The sequence below is a fragment of the Fistularia commersonii genome, chromosome 9 (genome assembly GCF_037954325.1).
Source record: "Fistularia commersonii isolate RoL2024-O1a breed Wild chromosome 9, RoL_Fcom_v1.0, whole genome shotgun sequence".
Classification (NCBI taxonomy): domain Eukaryota; kingdom Metazoa; phylum Chordata; class Actinopteri; order Syngnathiformes; family Fistulariidae; genus Fistularia; species Fistularia commersonii.
The window spans coordinates 12,087,063-12,104,836 of record NC_141292.1 but is presented as its reverse complement, the minus strand read 5'-3'; the positions used below and the strand labels follow the sequence as shown (position 1 = coordinate 12,104,836).

The window sequence follows — 17,774 nt, the reverse complement described above, 5'->3', positions numbered from 1 at the left end:
CAACATATTTTTGGGCTGTGGGAAGAAATTCGTTCATTCATTCATTCATTCATTCAGTTTGCCAGCTGTCATTAGGTGAGCCCCCGATCCCAAGTCGATGACAAGGGCACATATAGAGAAATTCAACCAATCATGGTATAACTAACAAATAAAAGTACAGAAATAAAGGATTTGAGTTAGAGGAGAAAATTATGTTTTCTTTATCTTTTTCTTCTATAGTATGGTCCACTTGGAGCTGCAGCGGGTTGAGTCATATTTCTTGTTTTTCTCAGTGACTAACGGTACATGAAGTATGCTTCACGCGGACGCTTGACGGTACGCTGTCTGGAAGCAATCGCCGAAAAGCTGTTTTTTTTTTTTGTTTTTTTTTTGCCCATCGTGTCCGCACAAGTGGAAAGCTGCTCCCCCCGGGGGGGTCACCGCTTTCTCAAAACCATCCACGCTCTGAAACTAACTTAAGACTCGATCAGCACGATAGCTCTGTCCTGCATCCTGCACCGTTACGCTTACTTGTGAGATCTCTGCCAAGAGGTCGTGTCAGATAATTAAACTGAGGAGCTGAGAGAAATTCAATACACACTCTTTTACAACCATGGGAGTTTTGGACTGGATTGGTCTGAGGCATTCAAAGACTGGATATAACGCTCCAAGAGCTGCTCAGACTTCCACTCCATGTCACAAACTATTTGTTATTGTCGCGCTACATTTCTGCAGCAGTAAAAAAAAAAAAAAAAAAAAGAAGTTTGCGTGTCAAATGACAGGTGAGGCTTTTTCATCCATTTCCCCAAGATTTCCGATCAATATGCAGCCACTCGAGAATGAGATAGGGGCTTTTCGTGAGAGTCCAATTAGCATGATTTCAAACAACTCGGATCTACCGCACCTTTAAATAACGCGTTGCCGGCCGACTGCAAAGATCGCTTAATATTTGATGCATTACCGCGAATAAATTTGAATGATAACTGTTTAAATGTCATGCGTTGCTGTTTTATCCTGACTGGAGCAAAGGCCTCGGGGCATGTCAGTTCACTCCCAGATAAAGTGTATCACTTTGTTTGGGAGAGAAAGATCAAACCGGCAGTCCAGAGGGATGAAGAGTGGCTCTGCTCTCATTTGCAGCCCTGTGGCTTGGGCTTTTTTTTTCTCCAGTCTGTCGCTCACTCGTAGCCTTCTTATTGCACCATACTTCAGAATTATGAATTTTTTCTTCTTTTGGGGGGGACCTCGCAGCTTGGATTGCCGCAATCATGCAGCCTCCTGCTTGCACTTGATGGCTTTTGGAGCTCTTGTCCACACGCGGGCCATCAAACCAGATGCATTCCTGTCACGGTTTCAAGAAGGGCAGCTTAATTTCGCGAACTGGCTGGAGAGCCAGCTCCCACGTCGGTGTTGAATTGTACCAGATCTTAAGCTGAAATATCCACTGTGGGAGACTTCCGGAGCAAGGCTCTGGTCCGGCAAGCCTGCCAGAATTTCTGACCCTATACAGTCCAGCTTCATTCAGGGTGGCCTCTGCTGAACTTGACTGCTGCGCACAGAGTGGGAGACGGACTCTTGACGGCGTCGCTTGTGCGAATCGCATCAAGAGATGGGATAAAATGGTCATTTCCTGTGTCTCTGCATTGAGAGATCAGCTGTCCTGAGGTCAGATGCACCGGCTTTTGGGATTATGAAATTGTGTTTTGGCTTGGACACTACAGTCAGTATCTATCGCAAACCTGCATATTTGGTTGAGATGTGATTTTCAGATATGGATATGATTAGAAGTGACTTAATTTAGCCGATATTGTTATAAAAGATGATACATTCATTCATTCATTACCTAAATGTGCTTCTCCTAGATTCAGGGTTGTAATTGGGCATAAGATTCACCTTGGATCGATCACAGGGACACTTGTAGAGACAGACAACGATTCACTTTTCGACTGAGGGAGAAAAACAACAAACGTATAGGAAACTCAGGCAGACATGAGGAGAATATGCAAACTCCGCACAGAAAGGCCACCTGTCAGATATCGAACCAGGGACCCTCGCGCTGTGAGGAAGGAGCACAAACCGCTATGCAACCGCACAAAAGACGAATGTTTTTTTTTTTTTTTAAAAAAAAAGGAAAATCTCAATTACAACCAAGAAATGACCTTTTTGCTAACTGACAGGCATAAAAAAATGAATTGTTACATTTATTGTTTCTTTTTTTTTTAAGCAGATTGATTTGAAAGCTTTGAAAACAATGATAAATGTATGCCATGAGTCATTTGGTATGAAGTGCCTGATAAATTTGAGGGGAAATTGCATTACATTTAGTTTTGATAGGCTTATTTGTGCGTGTGTGTGTGTGTGTGTGTGTGTGTGTGTGTGTGTTTGCATTTGCTTCCTTCATCCCTCAAGTGTTACCGGAGGAATTCATGATAAATTAATTTGTAGGGTTTCATTAAAAACAAATCCCGGTATCCAGCACAATCATCCCAATATCGAATACTGCTCGTAACACATGCTCGGTCGAAACCAAAATATACATACGGTTAAAATATTTTCAATTATTTTTCATTTAATTATTAAAAAAAAAAAAAAGCCACCGAAGACCGACTGCCAGAAAAGTGACCCGTCCTGCTGTGTTGGCCCCCCGGAGCAGGTCCCCCTCCTGGTGGCCATCGAGTCCAGCCAGTTAATTAACACCACTCAAGTGTGTCAAGAGGGGAAAAGAAAAATTGCTGCTCTTAGTGGTGTCACAGCCCAACCTGGCAGGCCATGAAAGAAAAAGGAGACGCCAGGAGAATAACAATGACACCCTCTAAAACCAACATGACCTATTACAAAGTAACACATGTGTCATAACATGTGACATGAGGACAGGGGAACATGTAGTGTGAAATCCAATATTAGCAACACTATTAATGTTAAAAGAGAATTGGGAGGTTCTAAATCTGTGATTTACGACATGGGGTCTCTTAGCTGTGAATATGAGAGTCGGATAACTTTCCCCTCCACGATACTTGATATACGTATTCTGAAGAAGTAGGGTTTTCTACACGCTTCCCTCTGCGATCCCGGGCGCCATGATTCACTTTGCATCCCAGATGGAAAGTGGATGCTACAAGAGGCCTCCGTTCGTCAAACGCCCGACGGCTCCTGATCCTCAATCCAGTCTTGGGGAAAAGCCCTTCCTGCGAATCAGACATAATATTTACATATCGAGTCCGCCTTGCTGTGAGACTCAAGTCTTCTGCGCAATCTATTTCAGTCCAAATACATGTGACCCAGTTTCACAATCGGCGTCAAGTTATTCAGATTCTTTTATTTATTTTTTTTCTACAAAAATATTTTACATTAGAAAACACATTGAAATATACAATCAACCTCGGAACCATAAAACATAAAAACGAAATAAATGTTCTGGTGTCTGTTTTCAAATTGTAAGTAAATATGCAACAACGAAAAAAAAAAAAAAAAGAAAAAAAAAAGAAAAATAAAGATTCCGGTTTCTTGCTTGCGAGGTTGGCTCGGGACAACGCCAGAAAGAGCTTTTGACGGATGGAAGAAAGTTTTCCAGAAATACCGAGCGAACTCTAATCTGATCAAAGTAATATAGAATCACGGCGCTATCCATATTCATTACAAAAATACAACAAAACTAACCGTGCCTCTGATAAAAGCTGCAGGGGGTGAAAGTCATGAATTCACGCACGAGCAGCAGTTCTGAGGGGATATGGTGGGTTTAAACCGTTAATAAATTTTGATTTTTTTGTCAACTTTCTTAATGACAACATCCCTGCACTTCCTGGTTCCTGGCGATGGCGAGCTGAACCGGATCCTCGTATGCCAGTCATGTCTTGAGTCGGCATCCCGGGAGGCCAGTCATCTGGAAACCTGCCTACGACTTATTCCGGTCTGGCTTTCACCCGTCTGCCGAAATACAGCCCAGGATGGTAGTCAGCCGTCCAGCTCAAGTATCGCTACCCCACATTGCCGTTTGCAGTTTGTGATTTTTTTTTTTTTTTTTTTGGTCTGGCAGTGTGAAATCTGTATCTGTCTGATCAGCCATTTATCCCTCTAGATCACTGACATGAATATAAAAGCAAGTCTCAGCCATTCCCTTGAATAAAACGAGCAGAAACGGTGATTTTGTTGCTCGATTGACATTTGAAAAAAAAAAAAAAAAAAAAAAAACACTTTATGCTCCCTGTAATTTAAAAATAATTTGCAGATTGACCATGGATTTCATTGGGCTTTTAGGGATGAGCTGTCTTCTCCTCGAGTTTAAAGTTTCTACGTGTAACTCAAGGCAAACTCTGTCTCCTAGGAAACAGGGACATCATCTTTTTCTATGTATCTTTGTATTTAATTTTTTTTTTCATAAAATATATTTCCTGTCAGTTTAACAAACACACTTAGCCCTCAGCCCCTCCCCCCAACCCACCACAACACACAAATTCAGACGCCATTCCATCCCACAGTTTTTAAGAGAAGGAAGAGATCCCTATGGCTAATATTTGAATTTTTAAAAATCTATTTGGATAAATAGCACTACAGGTGAGAATTGTATTTGTTTTATTGATTAATGCATTTATTTATGTACGTTATGCATGAGGTTTGCCTCTAAAGAAATACTCGATGCCTTTTGTGGAAATTATTATTTTACACTAGATACCGCTGCCTGGCTTGCACTGAAAAACAAAACATAAACTCTTGAACTCAACATGAAAACTGAAATTTCAAGAGACATCCTACCAAGTTCTTTGAGACATTAAAAAGTTGGCCTGATAATGACATTTTTCTCTTATATTTTGGATTTTTTACTTTAAATTATTACCTACATTAAGACCCATAAACATTTTAGAATGGAAAAAATGCCCTTGGACTTTTATTTTGGTATCACAAGAGATGGCCCAGACGAACCAGCGAGGTCAGGGAAAGCTCTACGGCCTCGTAGGGTGGAAAAATCAAGTGTGTTTACCAGCGATGTCTTCCTAATTAGCATGTGATGCTGTGCGCTGTGAAACATCAGCGGCTGAAGAGCGGATCCACTCAGGTCCGGCAGTTAATATTTCCAAGCTTCCTGATGTTATTCCAAGATGCAGATCCGAACGATGCACGCGTGGAGATAAACGGCGACCCCCGATGTGAAGAACCACCAAATTATCATCACTTTTTAGTTGAGATAAGAAAGTCCCTCGCGCTGCCGTGCGTAATTTAAAGATAATACCACCATGGAGTGAAATGCCCGTGAGAGTAATCGATTATTGAAGCGGCCAGACGAGAGACAGGGATGTGTAGGCGCCGCCTACACCTGAGTTGGGATGGTGTCGATGAAGATCGTCATGACTTGAACCTGATTGAGTGCAGACACAGGCAAACAACCATCTGTCAACCAATCACTTGTATAGCCAACCTGACTACTGACACCGTAAATAAACACATTCACGCACGGGGTTTCTGTATAGTATAGGTATTATAGTACTTTTAAATTCAGGGCTGTATGTTAAGGCTTAACTAATCTTATCTGCCATGACGTATAGGCTGTTTTTGCCGAGCGTGTACGACAAGGGTTCCGCGGCTCTCATCAAATGTAACTTTTGGCAAGAAGGCGTATCTCGGAAAAAAAAAACATCACCTTATTTTCCTACGCTAAAAATAAAACTCTTCTCATTTCAACTCATCTTTGCGGCTGCCTAGATTATGGATGGTTCCTTGTTATTGCTGTAAGCCTGGTGTGCACGAAGGATGTCATTATTGTTAGCGCTGTGTGAATAACTGCCCACTAATGCATGATCAGGCTCACCGGATCACAATCTTTTCCTGAACACAGGTGAGACGGTTGGAAAAAAAAAAAAGATACCAAGATCGAATTTATCTGTAACTTATTTTGCAAAGTGTAGTACTCCCATTTCTGCAAGTACCCGCGGATTGAAGCCTACCGGGCAAACACAAGGATTTAAATGAACTGTATTTACTATACATACTGCAAGGCGCTTTAGATGAGTGTAAAATAAATAACTGAAAAACAAGTGCAAAAACATACCAATTCATATTTATATGAGCAACATTTTCCAGTTTGCGTTTAGACCCGGTTGTCCACTGTCCACCTAAAGCGGAGTCACTCTCTCACAACCGGTTTGAGAACACCGTCCGAAAGTTTTGGCATCATAGCGGCCCGGAGCAGCGGACCGCTGAGAGCGTCCACAGGAGCGGCAGAAGCCAAAGGAGGGACGGCGTAGGGCGCGCGCCTAAAGGCGAGGCGGTGTCAGAGGTGCAGGAGCACACCTCGTATCCGTTCTCGGCGTGGTCCGGATGCTGGTGCACGTTGACTCTGTTCTCGGTGCTTTTGGGCTCCGTGTCCGGAGAGTCCGCTTGCATCTCGCTGCACAGCATCCAGTCCTTGGCGATGAGACGAGGGTATCCCGCCTCCACCTCCATTTCGCTGCCCAGCACCCGCCAGTATTCTTTCCCCTTGAAGAAGTAGGACGAACCTTCACAGGGGCGGATGAAGAGAGATGACACAGGGTTGAAATTTTTTTGTTTTGTTTTTTTTTTTTTTTTTTCCTTTTGACAGTGACGGTAAAATCCGGGGGAAAATGAGGGTGTCATTAAAAGAAAAATAAAATGAAACAAGGTGGACAAGTGGTGTTTGGCCTTGAGGCATACAGAAGCCAAAACGGATACAAATAAGTAATAAAATGCAGCAAAGACAAATGTCAGCAGGATCACTGAGGAAGACAATTGCAATAAAGTGGATGTTCTTTGTTGGTTCCTGTAAGTCTTTTTAGAAACTCCCCTGCGGTGTTTTTCTCATCATGCCATTTCTCTCCTTTCCACCGTCAACATCAACAATTCTCTTTTCTCTCTCATGTCTGTGCCTCACAGTTATCTCCTCACTCTGGGCTTGTGGAAGCAGCCCGAGGGCAGGAAAAAAAAAAGCCGAAAAAAAAAAAAGCTTTGATGTTCCTCACTTTCCCCTGGCCCAAAAATGCACGCGTGTGTGTGTGTGTGTAACTACGGTTGAGTTCATATTGAAATATATAATATAAAGTTAATTTGCAACATTTCTTTTTGAACCGCAACCGCTCTTTTTTTTTTTTTTCCTCGTTTTCGCATTTTCTCTTGTCCCATCACGGAGGTATCGTGGAGATCAGGTCAAGGCTTGGGAAGCTAACAAGTTCAGAAACCCCTCAAACACCCGATGGTTCTAAAAACGAAAAAAAAAAACAAAAAAAAAACAACAGAGATTTGTGCTTCCGCCTTGTTTCTTTGTGTCCCTTTTAACACTTGTCCACTCGAGAGTGATATAAAGTCAATGTAAAAGTTGACTGATGTAACCAATCTCAATTGTCACAGCGCTCAAAAAAGCAACACGCTGGCAAATTAATATCCAAGGATATAGCATGAAAAAAAATGAAAAAGTTCAATTCAATTATAAGGTAGCACAGAATTGTGCAGGTTACCCAGCTGCGTGTTTATGCACGCTACCAAGCAGCTGCTTCTCTTCCCTTATCTCCAAAACATCTACGCATGTTTACGTACGTAAACATCCCCTTTGATTGACTCATTCCTGATCTTATCCATCTCTGTCACTCCCAAAGAAAACCTCAACACCTTCAGCTACCTCCAGCTCTGCTTCCTGCAAGTTACCCAGCAGCATTTTATTATATTACACAACAGTTACTGTACATACTGTACTGTACACAGTCTTTTTGGAGATTTCTATGATTCTGTTTAATTAATATCAGTTTGTGAAAGAGAGCAAATAATATGGCTACGCTGATCGATATGCAGCACGCGATAAGATTTCGCATTTTAGAAATATTGCCGCATAGAAAAATCAACATGTGAGCCGCCACAAATCAATCAAACAGAAATTGTATTGCAGCGCGACGGCATCCGCCTTTCTGCTGACGGCAGATAAATATCCGAGATACCAAACTGAAACTGTGTCGGGGTCAGTTGTGAAGCTGTTTTTTTTTTTCTGTGATCGTGTTTTTAAGTTGGGTGTGGTGTTGCTGCACAACTGGTTATCTCCTTGGCTCACTCCCCCTCCCAATACTATCACACAGATTCTATGGCAAATATATTTATGATTTGATTTTACTGAATCCTGGATGATTTTCAACATTCCACTCAGTGATAGAATCTAGAGGTGACATGAACTTTGGGAGGGATAATTGACATGTTGGGATTTTATAGATACATGTTTTTTTTTGTTAATACATTTTACAATTAAACACAATCACACACACATCTGTGTATCCGAACCATGTGTTTGTATGTGTGTGTGTAAGTGTGTGTGTCACTGTGCACACTCTCAAGCGAGGGCTCTGTGTTAGCGGATGATGGACATTTATGAAGCAAACATCTATCTATCTATCTATCTATCTATCTATCTATCTATCTATCTATCTATCTATCTATCTATCTATCTATCTATCTATCTATCTATCTATCTATCTATCTATCTATCTATCTATCTATCTATCTATCTATCTATCTATCTATCTATCTATCCATCCATCTATCCATCCATCCATCCATCCATCCATCCATCCATCCATCCATCCATCCATCCATCTATATATCTACGTGCATGCAAGTATGTGTATATATATTTGTTTCTATATGTATTGTACATTATACACATATGCATAATCCATCCATGCACACCTGTATGAATGTAAGGATGTTTGGATGGATATTGCAGTATAAAATTTAAATTCCACTGAGTTTAATTACTGTTCTCCTAATGTGACTGTGAGAGCTGAGTTTTAGATTCTACTGAACAATTACATTGCCAAAGACAACACAGAGGTTGTGCCCCCTTTCACATCCTTCTCATTTAACAGCAGCAGAGGACGAGGCTGCAGTTTTCCCATCAGAAAACTCAGAGCCCATGTCCAATATCCTGTGCAATTCACGGATTGCAATGCCCATACAGACTGGAAATGGGGATGGGTGGGTCACTGGTGGTGAAATCGAACATCTTTGATGCCGAAAACATATAAAAACTGTGCAGAGAACGTAGCCGAAAAAAAAAAAAAAAAGATTTGTTGTCAGCAGTGACCGTAAGTTCTTTTTCGCCTGTAAGTATTTCCTTTTCTACAAAACCCTTGCCGCTAAATGCAAATATTGCCTAAGTAGGACAAATACTTTATATCTTCCTCTGTTCTTGTTGGCTTTGGATTTCTTTAAACCAAAAGCAAAGAGACCTGCAGTCCGTTAACTGGTGGATTTAATGAAAAAGAGGACGGATGCTGTTGAGCATTGGCAGTGCTCATGTCCTCCACCACAAAACACAACCCAGGGAGAAACAATTAGGTCAAAATTAACTACACAGTAAAATTTAGACCAAGAAACCGATGGTAACTTTACCCTGAAGCCACATTACTTAAAAGTCAGACCAGGGGATATTCATTTTATTGGCAATTAGTCATTTAAAAACTAGATCAGCTTAAAAGAGGGATAAAATGATTTATTGGCGATTTTTATGCCCCCATTGATCAGAGACAATAAGTTGTGGAAACAAATTGCACAGGTTACTTACACCAAAAGAACGGATTTCACAGCGTTATATCAGCACAAACTTGTGACAATTGAATAATGTCCTTAATTATGTAATAATCAATATCAGTGAATGCATTAAGTGCATAAAATCATTTATCCTCTTGTGCAAAACAGCTATTATTGTAGTCATTTCTTTCAGCAGTACATTTACATAAATTATTCACGTTATTGCAACATGCATTTGAAATGATTGCAAGGGATAATACTGTTCTGCGGGGGAATAATAATACGGGGCCAGCTGCAAGCTTGTATGCCCAAATATTTTGATATATTTTCATTTCGTAAAAGGTACACAACATTTTATAGGGGTTAAAAGAGAAAGAAGGTTGCACCGAGTTTGTAAAGAATAGCGGCAGGAAACATTCAGGCCTGACATGCTCCAGTAATGATAAGATTTCTTCATCGCGGACTATAAACCCTATCAGGGAGCAGAAGGTGTTAGAGGACAGTTATGGAAGAAGAGAAACCAACACACGAGCATGCGTGCACGCGCACACACACACAACTTAGAACTATTTTGACTCAACTCCGGTCTTGAGTCGATCTTTGCTTTATCGACATTTTAAATACACCTTAAACCTTTATGACATCGTACTCAATATCTCAATGTATAGCACATAAATCTGCTTCCACTCAGGTGCTTCTGAATGTCAACATAAATTTATTTTAAGCAAAAGGAGCAATAAAAGTTGTCTCCGAGCACATAGAACTGATTGATATATTAGCCAAATGGTCTCGGAGGTGAGAGGTCTATCTTCATTTGAACCAAAAATCGGGATCGAGGGTCAACACCGATTTGGCGGAAGTTAATGGACACTGGCTTGAAAACCCACGCTATCCTATAAGTGGAGTCATGCATTCACTTCCTACTCTGCTGAACACAAGAATTCATAACTGCAACCAATTTGAAGGTGCTGCCCATAAAATTTAGAGCCATCATTGATAACTGCTGTAATTTGAAAATGTGACTAATTTCAGCGGTTCACGGTAAAAAACGAAAAAAGACATTAGGCTTGTTTTTAATTCTCAAGTTCGATTTCAACATGGTTCTTTGTTGAAGCTCATGCAGTGTGTTGATGTTAGGCGGAATGGTGCGACCAAATGTCCCTGCAGGGCCCCTTTAAACTCGAACGGAGATTTGGGTTTTGCCTTTTTTTTTGCCCTGCACTGAAGCAATTCTTTGTGAGAATTTCCTCGGTTTCCTTAGTTCCCCAAAGTTCCTCTATTCTTAATTACATTTTGCTTTGTGAATGCCAAAAACTTTGAGAGCGCTTCAGCTGCATTGTGGTCATCAAGAACTCTCCTTTTTAGACAGTATCTTAGAGGTCGTTGCTGAGTGCTCACACTGGGCTTGAAGAACCTGAATTTCTATGAAGCTTTGAAAATCGCACCAGCTAACATTTCCTGCTAACAACTGTTGACAGGCCTAACAAGTTAATTAAGCTCCGAAACCTTGCAAGAAGAATTTGTGACTTCAAAGCATTTTACATTCCCGATCCTTGACTCCTGCCTCAATCAGAATTTTCTTTGTGTCGGTAAATTTTCACAACAGGGCACCGGAAGATATCGAAGGTACTGAGTTCTATCTGCAATAGTCTACGATGTCTATTTTATATCTTTATGATAGAGATGAGTTAGGTTAGAAACACATAACCTGGGGCTGCAGGGTGTACAACAAGAGACTCGTGCATGAAAGACTTGTGCAACCTGTTTGCCGAAAACACTCCAAGAGTACGAGACCTAAGCAGGGGAGCAGCTAGGGGTTCAGCGTCTTGCTAAACAACATTTCCTCTGGCCAGAAGGAGTGCGGGAAACGGTTCCAAGGACGATCGCTTTTGAGCTACCAAACTATACAGTGATCCCTCGCTATAACGCGGTTTACTTTTCACGGTTTCGCTACTTCACGGATTTGCATCGTGCATTGTGTTCTGCATTCTGATTGGCTAAAAAGTCACTCCGCTTCTTCTTTACCTGTGCGTCAATAGCGTTGCAGTTTAATATGTACACGTACGTAAAACAGCTTGCCAAATTTACATTACGTACGTGCAAACTCTCATGCAATTTCGAATTTCTCTAAAACCCATAATGTTGACAAAACGCTCTGGACCGACAAAATGCACCTGCGGCAGGGCCCAAAAGGCAGCGGAAGATGCTATCTATTGCAGATAAAGTTAAACTTCTGGACATGCTAAGGGAAGGTAAATGTAGGTCGGCATTACGGAATTAATGAATCTTCCGTTCGTTCCATAAAGACGGAAGAAAAAAACATCAGGAGGACAGCAGCAATGTATAATAGAGTATTTAATAAAAAAAAATAAAGGTTTCTACTTCACGGATTTTGCCTATCACGGGTTCTTTTTGGAACATAACCCCCGCGAAAAACAAGGGTATACTGTATTACGCTTGCGATATTAAATTTCGGTGGTTAGCACTTTTGGCTCACAGCAAGACGGTCCCTGCTTTTCTGTGTGGAGCCTCCATGTTCTCCCTGTATCTGCATGCATCTCCTCTGGGTTCATGGAGATCCTAAATTGTCCAAATGCGGATGAGAGCGCGGCCAGAGGAGTGCAGTGGTTAGCGCTGTCGTCTCACAGCCAGAGGGTGTCTGGTTCAGTTCCAACTGGGGGAGTTTGTTTTCCAAAAACACGCAGTAGTTTAATTGGAGACCCTGAATTGCTGAGATGTGAATGAGAAAGGCTCCTGTCTGCATGTCAAAGTGTCCTTCTGCAAGACACAAAAGTCTCTCCAATTGCTCCTGATGGATCACACTTTGAAACTGTGAGGTGATTAAGGTGCCACAGTCTACAACGTCTATTTTACATCTTTGCGATAAAGATGATTTAGTTTAGGAACCCATAACCTGGGGCTGCAGGGTGAAGAACAAGGACTCGTGCATGAAAGGCTTGTGCAACCTGTTTGCATAAAACACTCCGAGACTACGAGACTTAACAGTAATGTGATTCATATAATAAACTCAGGGGAAGCATTCAGAACCGCTGTGAGGGAAGATGGAGGAAAGCACTTGTTCATCCAATTGGCGCCAGCGCAAGAAACACCAGCAGGAAGTTCTTGTGAAGAAGTTAGCTCAGGAACTGTTACCAGATCTGTTACACTGAAATAAAGAGTGGCACTAAGGTGTATTGGCAAAGGAATGGAAAAGATGTTGTAACGCTTCTCCCTGCTGGCATCGACAGATTATAGATGACGGGTTCTTCCCATCACCTGCCTAAGATCCTTTTGAAAAGGAGCCGCCCTTTTACAAATGGTTAATAAACGCCCTTTCCAGTTGGTTCTGTGTGACGGTCTTAGTGTTTGCACCTCTTGCTATAATAAGGTATTTATAGTAGCGTCTCCATATAACCTTCTTCTTCTTGTTTCGGCTTTTCCCTTCAGGGGTCACCACGGCGAATCAACCCTCTCTATCGAACCCTATGCTCTGTATCCTCCTCCATAAAGCCATGGCTCTAAGATTAGATTAAAATAATAATGCTTTTGATATCACGTCAGAAACATAAGGAAACCCAGGTCAATACGAACATGACAGAAAAGGCAACAAACAGCTTCAATAAACAAAAATTGAACCATAAAGCGGTTGAGCAAAAGGACAAGAAAACAAAAACTTTAAGATGTGGTCGGGGTTGAAACTTTCTGTAATAGAATGAGGGGAGCGATCCACGCCTTCCTGAACAAGTGGAACACGAGATTGTTTGTCGGTGGAAGATCAATTAAGATTTCACCCTGGCATTATGGGTAGACTGTTCAGTGCGAAGAGTCAATAACCAGGGAAGGAAAAGTCCATATCTTGGTGCTCACAAACAAAGAGCGGGGTATTCAACCATACGCTGGAAACTGATTACAGAGATGACATTAGAAAAGCTACCCAGGGAAGGCGGACGACGACGAATCATAAAGTCGTTGCAGGTTTATATGTCATGGGAAATGTCAAGAGATGAAATCTTTGAATCTCCAGCATGACGATGTATCTTTACTTTACTGTTACTTGTATCTTTACTTTAATGTCCTCTATTGTAAGTCGCTTTGGATAAAAGCGTCTGCCAAATGCAATGTAATGGAATATAATATACTTTGCTGGGCTTCGGAAAACATCATGGTTTGGGCAAATGCAGCACAAACCGATTCAGTGCAACTTATTAACAACAACTTACGTCAAGACAACAGTTTTGTAGGTGAAGATGAAGGCAAAAATATCCGAGATCCGAAAACGATTAACTTTTTGGAACCGGTCAAGTGCATGGGATTTTATATTATATCAGTATGTCAGAATGTCTGTTTCACAACTGTAATTTGCAAATTAAAGGTTCATTAATTTATTCATGACATTACTCTCTGTGTGAATCATACTAATTCAGTCTTCAATTAACCTACTGCATCTTTTTGGACCGTTAGAGGAAACCAGAGAAAAGCACACACAGGGGCGGACGGATGTGAGAATTCTTAAAAAGAAAGGCCATTTTGAAAATTGCTATAGCGCTGATGTTTTGTCCTTGGGCGTCTAGTGATTTGCATCGCTAATGCCGAGTTCCTTTTATTTGTTGGCTCACCGGAAAAAAGAAAAGAAAGCGAAACACTAAAGGAGCAGCGAGTCCACAGTTAGGAGAAACAAATATCTATGATTGGTGGTTTCACTACGATAACTGAAAAGTACACAATGACCATTTCAGCCACGTGTCATTCAGACATACCTGGCAGATGGATGTGTCTACCTGTAACTGTTTTACACATATATTGCTTTTCCCTAATGAATACTTTTTTCTAAACTAATTTAAACATATTCTCAAATGCCATGCCTCAAACAGGCAGTGAGCTCAATAGGCCCCTAAGCTTTAAACGATGAAATACAGCGAAATAGGCTGAATATTGTTTTCCAGTGATTAAAAAAAAAAAAAATGTAGAAATGTCGCAACACTCTTCTGACTGTGAGTCATCTGTAAAGAAAAGTTCATAAATCTTAACTTGGTGATTTATGTTCAAAGAAGGTGACGTGTAACGATAGGTTACGGCTTCTGTCTCTTCACCTGTCATTGGTTGACCACGTTACATAAAAGCCATGTTGTATGAATTGGCGGGGGGACAATAGAAGCGTCATCCATCTGGCACGGAAACCTCCTCCTTGACGCGTCTGATAATTTTCCTGGTATTTTGGAACTGGTTGGCTACGTATGAACAGAAGGCAGCGCCATGCTGCCGCGGGGGAAGACACTGATGACAGATGAGCGGGGGTAAAAAAAAAAAAAAAGATTGTCTTGACTGTTGTCACCGTGACACGGAAATAAGGTGAAATCATTCTAATCACTGTCTGGGTCGAATCTGTACTTGGATAAAATACATATTCCATTTCACCGTAACCGCAGCGCCGTACAAGCGCATGAATGACGGGAGTTTCGGATTGGCAAACACACCGTTGTGAGAAGGAAGTGTGAAACCAAACCAAAAGGGACTTTGAGACATTGACTGACTGTGCAGAGGTTAATCCGGGGGGATGTTTTGCTGTCGGACCTCTTTGATTAGATGTGGCATCTTGTCATCTCATTTAAGTGATTCTCAAACGGGGCCTCCTATGATTCCGGTCTTCGATACTGAGCTCACAATCTCAGGGTGGATTAATGAGGGCGGCCGACTAGAGGATTAATAACCACCACGGCAGCAGTCTTCTGTGTTTGCAGTGTAAAGGTCATTGCTGTTGTTGGAAAGCCAAGACGCCAGTCTTTGAAACATCCTCCAGTAGATGGCCTCAGCTTTTGTTGTCTAGAACAAGTTTCTGAAAACATATTGTTTCTGTGTCTTACGTTCAGTAACCACCGCTTGGATTTTACGGATCACTGATTTTTAGTAAATATACACCAATATTTTTTCCGAGGAATCTTTCTCTCTCTCCCTCTCTCTCTTGCTACGTGAGCATAATGTGTTTGAATATTTGCGTTTAGCTAAAACCTTTTCATTTATGGGACGGTAATTGCTTTTAGCATTAGGAAGCGGACGTGTCAGACGAAACTGCAGGGCTGGGAAAACATCAATGTCTTAAAACTCCATGGCGTCCATTACACGACTGTTTTTGTAATCAGCATTTTTTCCTCAGCTGCACGCCTGAAACGTTTATAAGACATACATTCAGACATTTCAGTATTTTATTCAGTTACTTATGAAATTTTAAAAATCTGGCTTAATATTTGATTTGTTTTCTGGAGCCGAAGAAATTAGTTTGTATGTGTTCATAGTTTTGGTACATTTTCTTAACCATTGCTGTTAATCAGAACAGATACAGTACCTAGAATACAATCATGATGCGGCACTTTGGGTACTTAACCTTCACTCTCAAATCCATTAAAGTACTAATGATATTATTATCATCATTATAATTAACAACAATAAAAATAATAATAATAATAATGATAAAAACAATAATAATAATAATAATATATATTTTTAGAACACTTTTGATCAAAGTGATGTACAAGTGAGAGGGGTCAAGAGTAGGACTCAAAAAAGAATACACACTAATTTCCTGTATTCCACCTCTCCTCCACAGGACTGAAAGAGGTTAGAAACTTCCAATGAACCTACTCTTTTCCGACTGTTTCACACATCCTTTGAGAGTGGAGAGGCAGGTCGATCACAGGACAACATATCGACAAACAACATTCACTCCCTCATTCACAGCTCTGGGCAATTTAGGGCCTCCAATGAATCTGCTGCATGTGTTTGGACTGCAGGGGAAAAACCATAAAACCCAAAGAAAAATCCATGCAAAAACAGAGAACATGTAAACACAGAAAGGCAGCTTTGTTGGAATCAAACCGGGAACCCTTGAGGTCACCATGACACTCAGGACTCCTGTGCAGCGGTAAATAGGTGAGCACACTCTCGCCCCGAATGTGTCAACAGCCTGACGAATGTGGTAGATTCTCTTTGCGTCACATACCGACGCACAAGAACCCCCTTCTTGTCATTTTCATGACGAACTTGTAACATCATGTCAACATCTCCATCTATATCTATGCCTACCCTAAATAAAAGTGAGTCTGAGTTTTATTTTCCCGATATATATCTGTTCTAAATGACAAATTGCATTCCTCCACTGACGTCGCACCTGAAAATAGATGCTCGCCTAATGCGACATCTGAGGCAGGCTTGGGAGTGGGAAATTGTTGAGTAGGTGTGTCTTCGGCTTTGCTCCCATGCGTCAACAGAGCAGGCGTTTCCTGATGTCAAGAGGCAGACTGTTCTACAATGTTTGTGCACAAGAAGAAGGGGGTCCAATCACAAAATCTTTTCCCAGACCTTAGGGAGACAAATACAAGAACCCTGGGAGAACAGTGTGCATCCAGGCACACATGACTTCCCCCACATCATACAGCTCTTCTCAGGTAAACTGGATAAGAGAACCGATAAGAGTTACTAAGATGTAGTAAACTCTGGTGACCCTCTTATGTATGGAGGTTGAAAGAAAGTGTCCTGTCAAACACAACAAGGTGTCCAACTCTGTTGTTGCACTGAATAACACCTTTGCCCGAGGTAGCTTATACTCCTTAAAATAAGATGTGATTGGAAATAGACTGCGGCATAAGCCAAGCTGCCTTTGTTGCTGACTGTTGTTACCTTTTTTTGATTATATATTCAAATATCTTCCCAAAAGTACAGAAAAAAAACCAACTGCCAACTACTTAGAAATACCTTTATCGTCACATTTAGTTATACGTCAGCAAAATTTAACCCATCATGGATGAATTATTAGCAGGAGGCAGTGAAAGAGCAGCGCCAGGGGAGCAGTTAGGGGTTCAGTGTCTTGCTCAACAAGACACTGAACAAGACACTCAGAGACACTCAACAAGACACTTCGTCTGGCCAGGGGAAGCGGGAAACTGTTCCGAGGACGACTGCTTTTGAGTTACCAAGCTATATCACGCTTGTGATATTAAATTTTGGTGGTTAGCACTTCCGGCTCACAGCATGACGGTCGCTGATTTGTGGCTTTTCTGTGTGGAGCCTCCATGTTCTCCCTGTATCTGCGTAAATTTCCTCTGGGTTCATGGAGATCCTAAATTGTCCAAATGTGGATGCGAGAGCGGCCACAGGAGTGCAGTGGTTAGCGCTGCCGTCTCACAGCTGGAGGGTCTCTGATTCAGTTCCAACCGGGGGAGTTTGTTTTCCAAAAACATGAATGACCCTGAATTGCTGAGATGTGAATGAGAAAGGCTCCTGTCTGC

At 41.4% G+C, this 17,774-nt stretch overlaps 1 protein-coding gene across 1 annotated transcript in view; it reads right to left on the bottom strand.

The window, feature by feature from the left end:
* Nucleotides 1-4,769: 4,769 nt before the first annotated feature.
* mmp17a (matrix metallopeptidase 17a) overlaps nt 4,770-17,774 on the bottom strand; it is a 116,576-nt gene continuing 103,571 nt past the window's right edge. Inside the window, exon 10 of the mRNA XM_086152510.1 lies at nt 4,770-6,467. Coding sequence (XP_086008636.1) covers nt 6,142-6,467 — 326 coding nt within the window. The 3' untranslated portion in view covers nt 4,770-6,141. The remainder of the gene's footprint in view (nt 6,468-17,774) is intronic.